Source organism: Humulus lupulus, chromosome 8 (assembly GCF_963169125.1).
Source record: "Humulus lupulus chromosome 8, drHumLupu1.1, whole genome shotgun sequence".
In the NCBI taxonomy this organism is placed as follows: domain Eukaryota; kingdom Viridiplantae; phylum Streptophyta; class Magnoliopsida; order Rosales; family Cannabaceae; genus Humulus; species Humulus lupulus.
Window position 1 is genome coordinate 145744777 of NC_084800.1, and position 15695 is coordinate 145760471.

The 15695-nt window shown below is 39.6% G+C and overlaps 1 protein-coding gene across 1 annotated transcript; it reads left to right on the top strand.

Moving 5' to 3' along the window:
• The first annotated feature begins 14052 nt into the window (after nt 1–14052).
• On the top strand, nt 14053–15484 carry LOC133796131 (uncharacterized). Its single transcript, XM_062233614.1, has 3 exons — nt 14053–14218; nt 14352–14610; nt 14749–15484. Exons 1-3 carry the CDS (start codon nt 14053–14055, stop codon nt 15482–15484), a joined length of 1161 nt encoding a protein of 386 aa, XP_062089598.1.
• The last annotated feature ends 211 nt before the right edge of the window (nt 15485–15695 follow it).

Sequence of the window (15695 nt, forward strand, 5' to 3'; positions counted from 1 at the left end):
GCCATGCAACACGGGTGATATAGTTCTCTTACCTGTATCCCGAGCTTTCGATGCCCCAAAGCTGCGAGCACGACCCTCTACCCCTAGCCTCTCCAAAGACCTAGTCACAACACACATGAAACATCCTTTATCACTAACCAATCTAAAACCACTTCCCGGAACCAATCCCACACTCTCGGAACTCCCAAATCCTTAAAACAATACATCGAAGACATCCCTCGAACCCCCGGAGCAAAGGCTCAAAATTGCGAAATCTTGTGTTCTGAAAATGGCCTAGCGCCGCGGCGGCCAGCAAGTCAGAGAGCCTCCTTTTCCCAAAAACATCCTCGTGCCGTGGCGCCCAAGAACAGGGCCGCGGCGCACCTTCGTGAACCCAGAAATCTGGGTTTTTCCCCTGCATTTCCCCGAGCCAAAACACTCCCAAATCAACCCAAACTCACACCTAAGCCCCAAAACCAATTCAAAACCCCAAATAGACCCTTCAAAAATCTATAAACATCATAACCTAGCTCAATTACTCAATCACACCCAAAAATCCATTCTTGAGTTTCATGCCTTAGTAATTCAAACCAGAAAGTTAAAAGCTTAAACCTAAACCCAAACCACACTTCAAGTTCCCTAATTCATAATAGAAATGAACTTTACAATTACACAGAATCCTTACCTTGGATGAAGAGTCCAACCTCTAGCTTCCTTGCTTTGAGCTCCAAGTCAAGCCTTATAACCCCACAAGCTGAATTCCCACAAAACAGCCATAACTATTCTTGAATTTCCACATTCAATCTCTAAAAATTCAAACTTAAATTCAACAAAGAAAAGTTCTAATCCTTACCTCTGAATAACCTTGGCCTAAGCTTGATCTTGATTACTTCAAGCCCCTTCATTCTCCTTCCAAGACTCAAATTCAGCTTCCTTCTTCTACTTTTCTTTTGCTCTATTTCTAGGTCTCAAAATTCAGCATAAACCACTATCACCAAGTATTATACGTGAACCACCCTTTCCCTTCAGCTCAAGCTTATCTATCCCTAACCAATTGACCATTTTACCCTTCCTTACATATCCTTTCCTAACTAAACCTCAAGGGCTCTCTTGTCTTTTCTTATCCATTACAATTCTACCATTTCTCCATCAAAACCTGTTACTCTTAGCGGTTACTAACAGTTACACAAGTTACCAAATTACCAGTTACCATTTTCTATCAATAACTAAATTACAAAATCCCCAAAATACCCCTAGGCCCCTCCCGAGCCGGGTATAAAATCCCGTTGTGACTTTTGAGTTATTTAGCTCTCTAGGACCGTCTCGACACGTGCATCATATTAATATCACCACATCCACGTGGTACAAGTCACATAACATAATTATCACATTTAATTCACTTATTGCCCTCCAGGCACGCTAATCAAGGTCCTAAACCTTATTTAGCAATTTAGGGTGTTACACATACTTCGGATTTTTTGGAGACAGGATTGCCATGCACTGGGAAGGCTCCCCTACCTCATGTCTTAGGGTCCTTGCATATTGCTCACGAACGTTGTTACTATTACCTGCTATGTGAGGCCCCCACATATGGTGTCCAATGTGAAGTCCACGGTTGCTTGCTGGACTCCTTTTCCTACAGAACTCTGGATTCTTGCTTGGGGTTCGGTTTTGACTCGGTACCTCAAGAGTTTTCCTGATCGGAGGAGAAACTCTATCTCATCATTCAGCTGTTTGTACTAATTTTTGTTGTGCCCATAATCATTATGGAATCGAAAAAACTTGTTCTTGTCACTCTTTCCTTTCGGGTGCAAGAGTGGTGGCTTTCGGTATGGTACCTCCTGGTATATTGCCAAGTAAATCTCAGCCCTTGTTGCAGTCAAGATAATATAGTTGGTGAACATGGACTAGTAAGGCTGGTGCTTAGGCTGTTTGTCGGTTGGTGCTGACTTAGCCTTCTTTTCGCCACTCTGCTCGTCCCCTGAGGTACTCCTCTTCTTACCATTGCCCCCTTTGCTGCCTTGAGGGTTTGCAACATTCTTTCCTGCCTTGATAGTGGTCGGATGGTTTATGCCTTTTTCTTCCTTCATGATAGTGTCATCTAGCTTCATGTATTTGTCTGCTCGGTCCAGGAACTTTTGCAAGGTGTTGATGGGGTTCTAGTGGATGCTATCCCACAAGGGACTACGATAAATGAATCCTGTCGAGATGGCAACAGACTTCCCTTCATTTCCTACCATGGATGCTCGGTTTGCTTCTCTCATGAATCTTTGGATGTAGTCCTTCATGGATTCATCATTCCATTGCTTGATGTTAGCTAGCTGATTGGCATAAATTGGTTGAATCCATCCAGCACTGAACACCTTGCAAAAATCCTTCCTGAATTGCTCCCAGGAAGTGATGGATCTAGGTTTGAATTTCCAATACCATTCCTGATTTGAGTCATAGAGAGTGGTAGGGAATACCCTGCACCTATAATCATGCTCCACCCTGAGTAACTCCATCTGATCCTTGAACTTTCCAATGTGTCACACTGGGTTCTCCTTCTTAGTGTATGTTGGATGTTTCGGGGTCTTTTACCTCAGTGGTGGTTGCGCAGCTTGGATCTTGGAACTGAAGGGACTCATACTTTTATGAGCCAGCTCGATATCGAAAGGTTTCATTGTCAGGACCTGAACATCCGTGGTGAGTGCATCTATCTGAGCCTGCACTATTGGTTGGATCACTGCTCCAGGTGGGGTAGACGTCCTTGGTATCCCTTCTTGAGCGTTGCTTCTCCTATTGATGACTTCCCTCATATCCTGAGGTTGTGCATCTTTCCTGAGCCTATCGAACACGATATTGGTGTTGTTCATTGGTTCCTCTCCCTTGCAAGACTGAAGGGTGTAGGGGTGGTAGGTCTGCCTTGCTCTTGCTGGTGCAATCCTGGCCCCGAGCCTTTTCTCCTACATGACTTTGAGACTTTGAGAGACCATTTCCGATCCTTTCACGCCTCTCAGATGTCTGACCTTCCTCTCCTTTGCCATTTTGTCTGTCCCCCTGGGAGGGGGCCTTGGGGTTGGTAACACTCTTACTCCCAGAGGAAGTATTATTCTTCTTAGTCATAGAGGAGGCAGTCTTGGACTGCACCTCTGCATCCTGTCTATGGAAAAGAGGCTCTGAGAGCGTCCTTGGGCTTATTGCTATCACACATTCCTACTGCTTTGGCCTAAGCCTCCCTCAGTGCTTGAGTAGCAGCTTTAGCGTTAGCCACCTCTAGGGCCACAATAACCTCCTGGTGCTTTCGGTCATCTTTGTGCTCCCTCTTGATAATCCTCTGGATCTTCCCATCTATCTCCCACCATTGCCATTCCATAGTCGCTCTCTGGAGGGAAATTATTGCAGGAAATGCCTCCTGCCTCGCCAGAAATCGCGCCATCTCCTCATGGTGAGGGTCCTGTGGATTCTTCACATTAGGTTGATCTTCAACCACCACCTGAAGTTTGTTAATGGGATTGACGAGATCCTGAGTGGTGGAATCCTTGGGAGTTGTCTTCTTCGTCTGACTGGGTTTTGGAGGCATAGTAAAACCGATGAAAGTGTGTTTTTTGATTTCGTAGTCTCAATGAAAGCACCAAAATGTTCACCTGTGAAATTGGCCAATGGTCGTATGTATGATATACGACACCTTTTGAACGATATAAATGTAAATATACGACAAAGTACAAATATCTAAACAAAACACACAGAAATTTATAGTGGTTTAGCCTTGTTCTGATGAACAGTAGTAACCTAATCCACACAGTATTTAGTATTGAATCACACAATTGACAATTACCAAGATGAACTGAAGAGTTCACTCATCATAGATTTTCCCAGAAGTTAATTCAAATGATTGATCCGAAAGTCTCTCAATCTCCCCTCTTTTAAATGAAGCCCTGGGTCTTTTATTTATAGTACCCAGGGGTTGTTACATGATCAACATGACTGGGGATCTTGGTTTGGTACACGATCACTGGGAGTGGAGATTCGTGTCCACCTTCCCATGATTATGAGATCGTGGGTCTTTTCGTCATTTCTCTAGATTGTGGTTGACGATGCACAATTGAAACCTTTGGGAAAATGCTAAGTCTTGGTTGGTCTATGAGACTGAGGTGCTAGGCCCGATGAAACTTCAGAGCTTGGATGCTTGGCCTGTTGATCTTTTGGGTGCTAGGCTTGTTGATCTTCTAGGTGTTAGGCCCGTGATTTCAGCTTGAAAAAATGTGAACTTTATCCAGCGAAGTGTATTTGGGAGTTTAGGCCGACCACCCCATGTGGTTCTTAGGCATGCTCGGTCGACCACCCCTAGGGGTTGGGATTAGGCCGACCACCCCTAGGGGACTAGGGACAGGTTAACCACCCCTATGGGGTTTAGGCCTGGTCGACTTCCCTATAGGTCATGAACCTATCCATATTTGTTCATCTATCTTTTTCAATACTTTGTTGTTTTTTCCATGACTTGTGATGCCACTTGCTGCTTTCTCATTTGCCACGTCATCTCTTGAATTTTGAAGGATAACACCTTGGTACTAATTGTTTTCATTCCATTTTCCCCCATATTGAACCAATGAAGTTGTGTTTTCCATATCTACAAATTTTGACAATAATTAGGAATTAGTAGGGTGTTAGTCGATAAGGAAATAAATAGTACGAAGAGAGAAGAAAGGTGAATAGAATAGAATGAAGAGAGAACAATATTGTAGACCTTGTTTCATGACCGATTTCTGGAGATGCAGGTTGCCAGATCTTTAGGAACTTGCAGCAGAAGTGATTGAAGGTTCCCAAATATGCTGGTAGTGGTCTAATTTCTAGGGATGAGGATCACAAATTCACATATTGCTACAATAGTTTGATTTCTGGTGATGAGGATCGAAGTTTCATGAATTCTCTCGTTGGAGGGGTGATCAGAGGTTCACAATTTTCTGGCGATCAGTTCGTGAATGTCAAGATTGTGTTTGAGGAGTTAATCGAAACAATAATTTTAATTGTACGCCTATGTTTCCTACCGTGTTTCTTTCCAAATGTTGTTTCCTTATTTAGTTAGTTAGCATGTGTTTCCCATACATTCTCAAGTTTTTTTTTTAAATTTTTCCATAAAATTTAGGAAAAGTAAATTCCCCATTTATTTGCACAGTAATGGTATAAAAGCCATATATATGACAAATCACCCCCAAAAAATATATGCACATATATATAGGTATAACTCAAAAAAGATTGTCAATTTTATATATACATATAATAATATAAAAAGTCTTGGATGGGCACCGAATAGTAAGGTGAGGTGTCATATAGATTGTTAATAGATCCTTGTTTGTTTACTTAATTATTTTGAGAACAATTAGCTTATTTGTCTTTGATTTTTATGAATTTTTGTATTATTTTCCCCCTAAGTGGCAATGTGTATGCCCTAAATATCCACGAGTTATTAGCGAGCTGGAAAATGGCATAATTCAATCCACCATGTGGAAACCGTCTACCCGGAGCTTTTGTTACGAGTATCCACCTCTTTAGCCCGAGCTAATCAAAGAGTTAGCAAGTATACTCGAAGGCAACGGGTCAGCAGTATGGATATCACGAGCTGGCGCTACATCAAGCTCGAGGTGCGGCATAGATCTGACATCCCCGACCATTTGTGAAGTCAACCACGCAATGTAAACGTGCGTATATCAGACATCACGTGTCTATTCCATTCCTGAATTCTCGGACACGCAGCATAAACGTGCATGTTCAGGCACCCCACGACTGGTTTGCGCCATGCGGCCCATTATCCCCCTTACTTATTGATTAGACAATACTTCATTGTCAGGTTTTAGGAATTAATCATAAGTGTCACAGAGGTGACAAGATGGGTAAGAAGGTCACGGGATGACCCCCTTTACCAACACCCAGGTACCCTCTCCCTATAAATATGGAGACCCTGGGCGTTGCAAGGGGTTGGCGTTTTGATTGTAAAGAAACACTCTGTAAGGAATACTCGAGAAATATCAATAAGATAGACTGGTGGACTAGAGGGATTTTAACCTTCAAACCACCTAAAAGGAAGGGAGTGATAACCTTCCCACCATACTAATTTCACCAGTTTGGAATATAAGTATTTACATATTACAATTCATTATTAAGCACTAATCCATCCCGTTTATTCGTATAATTATCTGTTGGCGAAGAATCGCGTCAACAGTTTGGTCCTTTCATTGAGAGAATTTAGATTGGTGCTATTGTAGAAACCCAACCATGGTGGTTACTCGCTCGAAGCATGGTAATGAAGTGGATCAACGTGATGGGCAGGAGGCCCACCATGCCGCCATGTCCGATGAACAAAACCCCGAGGTTCAGCAGTGACCAGGAAAGCAGCCAATGGGCCAGGGCGACACCGGAAGTTCGGCTCCCCGACCGCCAAATCCGAACCTGGATTTCTACACGGCGATAGAGATGGAAAACACACAGTTGAGGAGTCATCCGTCAAAAGCAAACAAGCAAATCTAAGAGATCTTGGCCCGGTTACCCCCTCTTACAACCGACGCTAACGTCGGAAAGAGGCATAGTGGGACTCATAAGTCCCGTCGGGATGACCGGTCCAGGCCCAGCCGATCGGTCAGAACCTCGACTCCGAATTCTACTCCCATGTTGCACCACTGCCAGGAAACTGTATTCGAGGAACTTCCTAGGGTCGATCAGCAATTCAGCCGATCGGTCCGGACCTCAAATCCTAGCTTGATTCCACCCTCGAGCGCACCCAGGAGGGCCCGAGGCAGCTTGCAGAGGACATCCGGGGAGGGCTCGTGATGACAGCCAGCCCCGGCCAGCCGTCCTGCACCACGGTCAGACCGCTGAGCGCAGGACGTGGGGAATGGTAGAGTGGAGAGGCTGCGACCTAGCTTAATTAGCCGAGACGGGACTAGGATTGCGTCACCAGTTAGGCATCCCCCGTCCCCAATAAGATACCCATCTCCTCCTTGTCCAGTCCGAGACATTCCAGCTCATGGGAGTAGCAGGAGAAATCCTCATTCTACCGGTCCTTCCCATCGCAGCCGAGTGCACGGGGAAATCCCAGATCCTCACCCTCAGCGGTGGGCTCCGAGTTTTTCAAACGGAAGTTACTAGACCAAGAGTCATCGAAGTGGCATGTCTGGCGAAGACCTGCGCCATTGTTTGAGTTCGGCTCAAAGCCCTCGGCCCACCCCGAGGGTCGACCTTCGAGACCGCCTCAACTCTCAGAGAGGAGATCCAGCTAGAAATGGTAGTCGTGCTCACTGAGGGGAGTGTCTGTCGGAAGTACGTGACAGTGGGAATGTCCCGCCTAACCTAGCTCAAGCTTGGAGGGACAATCACTCGCCTAATGCTTACAATGGAACTGGAGCTGTTGAACACTGTTGAACAGCCCCAGAACAACCAAGGAAGTAAGGACCAAACCCTAGAGCGTCTAGCTCAGATGGAGGAGCTGATGAAGAAGCTCTTATCGGAAAAGAAAAAAGATGAGTACGACTCGGGGGACGAACTCGAGCTCTTCGCCCCCAGCATAGCAGCCACATCATATCCACCTGGTTTCCATATGCCCCACTTGTCCAAATTCGATGGGGACGGAGACCCATCAGATCATTTGGGTATGTTCAACACCCTAATGATGGCCCACAACATCGGTCCCGAGCTAAGGTGTTTGATATTTCCTTCCACCTTGACTGGGCCGGCCAGGCAATGGTTCAAGCAGAATCAAAAGTAGTCCATCAGCTCATGGAAAACCTTTTCTGCTGACTTCAAGAGGGCATTCCAAGCTTCTCAGGCTGTCCGTGTCAAAGTCGACACCCTGGCAAGCGTAAACCAGCAGCCTGAGGAACCTTTGAAAGCTTACCTGAGCAGATTTGCAAACGTCACGGCTCGAGCCAGGGACGCAGATGATAGTTCCAAGCTTATGGCCTTGAGGACTGGGATCCTCCTTGGAGGCGGACGCTGGAAAGAGATACAGAGAAAAGGTGTCAGCACCGTGGAAAAATTCTTAAATAAGGTCCAGAGATGGATAAACCTAGAGGAGGCGCGAAAGTGCTGAGTGTACTTTTGCATATCTATCTAGTCCCTTGTAAACATGTAGTGTCTATTGTGAACGTGTTCATAAGGATCTTTGAGAGAGGATTCTATCTAAGTCTCACTTCGGGAGGAAGTGAGCACTCACTATTCTTTGAAGGGATTTCAAGAGAATCAACATTTCATCAAAACCATATTCGTAGAGAAGAGTACAACAAGATTGCACCAATAGTTTAAGAGGGAGTCTTACATTTTTTAAGTCAATGCTTTTGTACACATTGTTTCTTTACTAATTGGTTTATTCTCTGGGCGTGGCCCCATGGATGTAGGTTATCTGAAAGGATTTCTGAACCACGTAAAAATTCTCGTGTGTTGAATTTTTACCTGGTATTCTGTTTCTGTTTAAACAGTTGCATAAGTAGTATGAACAAAACTGAAATCTGTCTAAACAACTTAATCACTATTCCACATTTAATTAAGTTGTTATTTTAAATCACTTGGTAATATTAAAATATGGAATTTCAATTGGTATCAGAGCAGGTCACTAAACTCTTAGTGAGATCTTGTATTTTTCTGTTTATTTTGAGCTTTATGAAATGTCTTTCTTTGCAGAAGGTGGATCTATAACCCACCCTCCATTGCTGAATGATACAAACTATCCATACTGGAAAGTAAGGATGAAAGCTTTTATCAATTCTCTTGATGAAAGGGCATGGAGATCAATATTGACCGGTTGGACACCACCTGTCAAGACAGATTCGAAATTAGGTAAGGCACAAGATTTGAAAACCTTCGCATGTCTGAAAGAAAAACACTCACTGAGTTTTATGAAGAATTGTCTGACATTACTAATGAATATTTTGATTTAGGAGAAAATTTATCTGACTCTGATTTGGTTAGGAAAATTATTAGATCTCTTCCTGACAGGTTTCAATCCAAGATCACAGCCATTGAGGAGGTAAAGAACCTTGACACTTTGAAAGTTGAGGAATTGATGGGATCTCTTCAAACTTTTGAACTTAATCAAAAGATCTGCCATCAAGAGAAACCAATTGTTGTGAAGGAGAAATAGATTGCCTTGAAGTCTTCCAAAGAGAAAATGGAAAGCTCAGATGAGGAAGATGATGATAAAATGATCCTGTTATAAATTTTTTTTTAAGAAGTTTATGAGAAAGATTGGTAACAAGAAAAACATGTCTAAATCCTCCAAAGGTAATAATTTTTTCAAACCTTTTGAATCTACTAATACAAAAGGTATTCAATGGAGGGAGTGTGAAGGTTTTGGACATATTCAATCCGAATGTGCCAATACCTTGAAGAAACATAAGGTCTTGGCAGCCACTTGAAGTGACAAGGGATCTGAAAGTAGTGATGAGGAAGAAAATTCTAATCTTTCCTTAACTTCTGTTTTTTCTTGCTTACCACTTTCTGTACAGGTGAATGAGAACCTTGTTTGTTTAAATAATACTATTTCAACAGATGAGGGTTCCCATGGTGATTCAGATGAATCTGATTTGGATGTGGATTCCTTGAAAGAATCATACAAAATCATGTATGATCAATGGTTGAAATTCTTGGGGTTTTATGCCCAAATTAAAACCCAAATTCTTTGTAATCTCATTTTATTATCAATAAAAGAATAGAAATCATTTTTTGACTCAGTTAATCACTTTGCTCACATGTTTTATTTTCATGATTATTTGTTTAATATAAACTTCTATTAAATCCCGAGCATATAGCTAATCTTATTTATAGTGACGTAATCACAGTGGAATATAAATATGATTATATGTTCAAAATAAGTTAGTCCTAAGATTAGTCAGTGCGCCGGATTGACACTGACTTGCCAATCTAAGATATGATCTACTTACACATTACAGTGTTATGTTCTTTCCAGAACATTAGCAAAGTAGATAAGATCGGATGTATTTGTTACATCGGACAGGACCGATATTGACAGTTGATAAGATAAGTAAACATACCGTTATTATCTATTCTAGTCATATCATATAGTTGACCATAAGTCAATTCAATCTCAATTATGAGTGGTTAGTATTCTATCCTATTGTATTATTTGAGTTCTTTGACTTTTTCGTTCTTAGATTACCCTACGCACTAGCCCATACTTACATCTTGGGAACTCGGTAGTATAATTGCGTGGGAGTGTTAATCATAGATATGAACATCTATAGCTTCTGATGAAGAAGTGAAACGATGGTTTCCTTTCAGTTTGGTTCAAGGTGTTAAATGATAGAGATCTCATTTCAGTAATTAAATTAGTTTACCGATATATCATTTACAAGGAACTAAGTGTTTTAAGGATAAAATACAATGAGGGGTAAAACAATATTTTAGTCCTATCTCATTGTAGACCATCTATAGAGGATTGCGTGATAATTGTGGTTGTAACAATGGATAATTAATAGCGTATCACTATTGTTATAGAGCATTCTATGAATTCAAGAGTGCAATTCCGAGTCTATAGTGGAGTCACGAGGAATTAATAAGTTAGTAAATTTATTTGTTAGATTTATGATAACTTATTGGAGCTTGATTTCATAGGCCCATGGTCCCCATTGTACCTTGGATAAAATCATCTAGATAGTCTCAATTAATTGATTTAATTATCAATTAGAATTATCAAAGTTGACAAGGTCAATTTTGGATAGTTTCACAGAGTTGTGTACTTTTAAGAGAAAAGAGAAATTATGGCAGATTTATTAATTAAGATAAATTGGTATCTAAATTAATAAATAAGTTTAAATCAAGGTTCAAATTATAAATAATTAATTTGATAAATGATTTAAATAATTAAATTAATAGAAAATAATACAGGCCTTGATTTTAAGTCCAATGGGCTTTTAATCACATAGGAAATTTCACGGGCCTAAAGCCCATGATAATTTCAACCTTGGGCTTTAAAATGGCTATTTTTTATTGATTTTTTAATTAAATTAAATGGCCTTATTGAGTCTATAAAAGGATTGCTTAGAGAGAAGTCAAAACATAAGTTTAATCACTGGTTTTCTGATAGATTTAGATTCTCTCCAAACACAAGTCCTTTTCTAAGCCTCTTTGATTATTTTCTCTTCTTCTTCTCTGTATCTATCTCATGTGTTGAGAATTTTCCACACTAGTATAGGTGATTCTAAGGATACATTGGAAGGCTGTGAAGAAAATAGAAGATCGGTTCAGTTTCTTGATAATACTATGTGGCAGAGAGGATACAAGAGTTAGAGAAACTGAAGGAAGGACTCTTTAATTCCGCTGTGTATATTGTAAGTATTCTAATCTTTGTTTCTCTTTGAATTCAAGTTTAGAAACATGTTTTATGCTATCTCGTATTAATTTGTTTAATATTAGATATACATGAAAATAAATAAAGATCCTGTATAAGTTTTCCTAACAGAAAGTGTGTTCAGATAATCGTTTGATGGAAAACAATAACAATGTTCTCAAGAAGAGAAATGAAGAACTTGACTCTCTTGTTAAAAAATATGAAATTAATATTGTTGCTAAAGATTCTGAAACCAAACGTTTGTCTAATGAAGTTGATCAAATTGTGAAATGTGTCAAAATGCTTATTCATAGATCTATTGTTTTGGATGATGTTCTGCTTGCAGGTGAAAAAACTTAGGATTATTCTAGGTTAGGATCAAATGGTTCTAAACCTAAAGGATTTTTTTTTTAATTTATGGAAATCTTCCTGTTGTTTCAACGATTGACCCTTCTGCAGGATCTACTCAGACTTATGTGGCCTCATCTTCTCAATCTGTCACAACACATGAGAATCACACCATGCATTTCCAGAATAAAAAAAACTGGTCCTTTTATTCCAATTTGCCATTTCTGTGGAGTGAAAGGTCATATTTGACCTAAATGTTTTACCTTGATGAATTTTCTTCAAAAAAATTACATTAATCATCATGGTAATTTGAGACAAATGCTGTTGAAGAAAAGGACTCCACCTAAGAAAGTTTGGGTGAAGAAAAATAAATTCAAATGTCTTGCTGCCTTTACTTGTCTTAGAACATGTTCTTCTAACTCTTGGTTTTTTGATAGTGGTTGTTCTAGGTATATAACAGGTAACAAAAGCATAATCGCTGACTTTAAGACTTTGAAAAATGGGGAAGTCACATTTGGATATGGTAAGTCTTGTAAGGTACTTGGTAGTGGCACTCTAAATTAGGAAGGACTACCAAAGTTGCAAAATGTTCTTTTTGTTGATGAACTTAAAACTAATCTAATTAGTAAAAGTCAAATTTGTAACCAAGACTTGTTTGTAAATTTTTCTCATGATAATTGTTTTGTGCTTGACCATGATGGGAATTATGTTTTGAAGGGTTGTAAATCTATTGATAATTGTGACACGTTATCTCAATCACACAGTTGTCACAACACAAGTAGTGATACTAATTTGTGTCATGAAAAACATGATCATGTGGATTTTGAAAATTTGAGCAAAATTGGAAGTGTGAGTCATGTTCATGATATACCGAATTTAAGTAAATGTTCTTTTGGTAAATGTGAACCATGTCGATTGGGAAAATATTTGAAAATTTCCCATGAAAAATATTTTTGTGTTGATGATGTGTCACGTCGCACAAAGAAACTTGTTGAAAAAAAAACTTTGGTCATAGAATATATTGAGACTAACAAAAAAATTGGAGATATTTTCACGAAAGCCCTTGATACAATCATATTTGATTCCCTCTGAAAATCATTGGGGGTTTGTTCAAATTAAAGATATGTTGTTTTGCCCTATCCCTGTTTGTTGTGTTGCTCCTTTATCTTCTTGATCTCGTGCTAAGAGGAATTCTCCAAACATCATTTTTATCAGTTTTTTTTAGGTTAGATTTTATAGTTTGTATATATATTTTTTGTATTATTACGATTAAACCCAAAAGTTTCATTCCATCTGTTAAATATTTTTTTTATCAGCAGTGCATAACTTGTGTGAGAATATTTTAAAATAGTATATCTTAAGCTCCATTTAGAATAGAGTTACCTATACTGTTGTGTGAAAGTCGTCTTTGAGTAAGTTGGAACTATGTAACTAAAATTATGTAGATGATACGCTACCACTGAAAAGGGCTACCTTCGGTATAGTGTAAAAGCGTCTAAATTGGGTACATTTTTCTTATTTGAGAAAAAGGCTAATTAATTTTTTTTTTTTAAATTCCACAGGGTAATGACCCTTGCTTTCACAATCACACACAAATGCTTGAGATTGCTTTGAAGAAATATTTTGTAAGTCTCACACACACTATTGATTTAATTAAAATATTATTTGTGATTGGACTCAAACTTTTGTAAGTTTTTTTCTTGATTATACAAAATCAAAATCAGCTAAATATACTTTTTAACCTTGTAGAAAAATTCTTGTGTAAAATAATGTTGGTTTCTTTCTCTTATTATAGGTCACAATTTTGGAGCTTATTTAAAGGGATATTTTGGGATTCTTTTTTCATTAAAAAAAAATTAACAATATATATTTTTTATAAATAAAAAAATATAATAATCATCATTAAATTATTTTTTTGATCGTGTGGGGTGGTGAGAATGTTTGTCAATCAATTTTGTGTTCCTAATATATTTTTTGACTCTCAAATGTTTCCTTTTCTTATAGTTTCCCTATTTTTGTGCCATTATGGGTAGTTACCCGTTTTGTGTTTTGGTGGGATTGTGTTAGGTTTTCGTTTTATTGCAATCATATATAAAAAGGAAAAAGGCTATCAAATCCCTCTCTTTAAGTTGGTCACATCATATCGCATCACCATCATTTTTGTTTCCTTCTTCCTTCCTTGCCGAGAACACCTTATTTTCTCATCCATTTTTCCTAGCTTTCTCAGTAGCAAAAAATGAAGACCCGTGGGTCTAGTGCTCTCTCAAAGTCCACTCCTCCTAGTCTCACGACCTCTGCAAGTGGTGTTCCTAAAAGAAAGGCACGCAAGTCTGTACTTTCCACATCAGGTGGTTCCCAATCTCTCTCTATCGATAGTTTCACTCGCTGAAGCCTCAACCAATTGCCCAAGCATGTCGTCTCCTCCGGCATCTACGCCTGCTGCATCTAAGAAAGTCTCGGCTTCTCTTGAACCATCCAGGTCCAACACTGCAAAAGCTTCTTCTAAAGACAAATCCGTCTCCTCTGAATTTGATGACATTTTGGTCCCTAAGAAAAAAATCAAAGGGTTGGTTTCAAGTCAGTGCATCTCGAGGGACTCCAAAAGGAAAAGGTAGCCGTGAGATTTCTTTTCCTACTGATTCTACACCTTTGTCAATATTTATGAAGAAGGAAAAAATTACTCCTCCAGCTTGCACCTCCTCTTAAGAAGAACCTGAGGAGGAATATGAGCCTTCCAAAGATGAAGACAAAGCCGAGGATGATGATGAAGTGGCTGAGGCAGAGTTGGAAGATTTGACAGATACTGAGTCTAAGCCATCTGAGGAAATTCCTGTTTCATCAAAGGTCGATAAAGGTATGGAATTCCTCAATTTGTTGTCAAAGAAGGCTGTTACCTCTCAGCCCAAGTCAGGTTTTGCTTTCAAAGCTCACTCTCAGAATTTTTGCTTCAATGGCAATGAGAAAAATATGTAACATTGTCTTCATAGGAAAGTTATTTGTGAGAAATACTTTTCTTTTTTTGCTCATCGTGTGTTTGGAGTACTGCAAAATATCGAGGAGAGGGGATGGTTGGGTACTCTTACTGATTATGATGGTTTTGTTTCAAGGGTGGTTAAAGATCTTAATGATGAGCTATTTGAGAAAAACTCCATCATGTTTAAAAAGGTATATGTTCCTGGGCATCGGTACTCATTTATCCCCACTAAGATTGCAAAAATCCTCAAACTTCCCCTTATTGTTCAAAATGATTCCATTGATTTTGCCAAAGATCAGGTCCTCTCCGAATTAGTTGGTCAAACCATGGTTTGGGAGCCCAATACTACTCTCAAAGTAACTGACTTTACTCATTACTATGTCGTTCTTCACAAGTTTTCCATCAACAATTGGGTACCAACTACTCATACATCCATCATTCCCTATGACACAACCTTCTTTCTGTTCAAGATCGGGGCTGGGGTGAAAATTGACCTTTCTTCTCTTATTTTTGATCAAATTACTGATTTAGGCAATGCCAAGGCAAAGGGTCAATATTTGTTCTTTTCTCATTTGATCTACAAGTTACTTGATTCTCAACAACCTCTCAAATTGGAGTATGAAACATTGACCCCTGCAGCTATTGGTCCGAACTACAAGGTGAAAGAGGAGTCGTCTACTGCCAAGAAGACCAAAGGACTTGATCTAAAGTCTGATGTTCTTGATTCTGCTCTCACTGATCTTGCTGTTGTCAAATCTACCTTGGGAAATGTTCATATAGAAGTGAGCAACCTTCAGAACTGTCTCTTGGCAATTGAGCAGTTTCAGCGTACCATTTTCTCTCGCCTGCCTGATGGTCCTTCCACATGATGTCATCTGGCTTTGTTTATGTGTTGTTTTTCTCCTTTGGCTTATTGATAGACAGCAAGGGGGAGACATTTTTATGTTTATTTTGTCATTGTGAAAATTGATTATCTTGTTTGTGTTGTTATTGTTGTTATTGAGATGACTATCACAGGGGGAGTAATTGCATTACCTTCTTGTTCTAACCACTTTATTTTTTGTAGGGTCTTTCAAATAA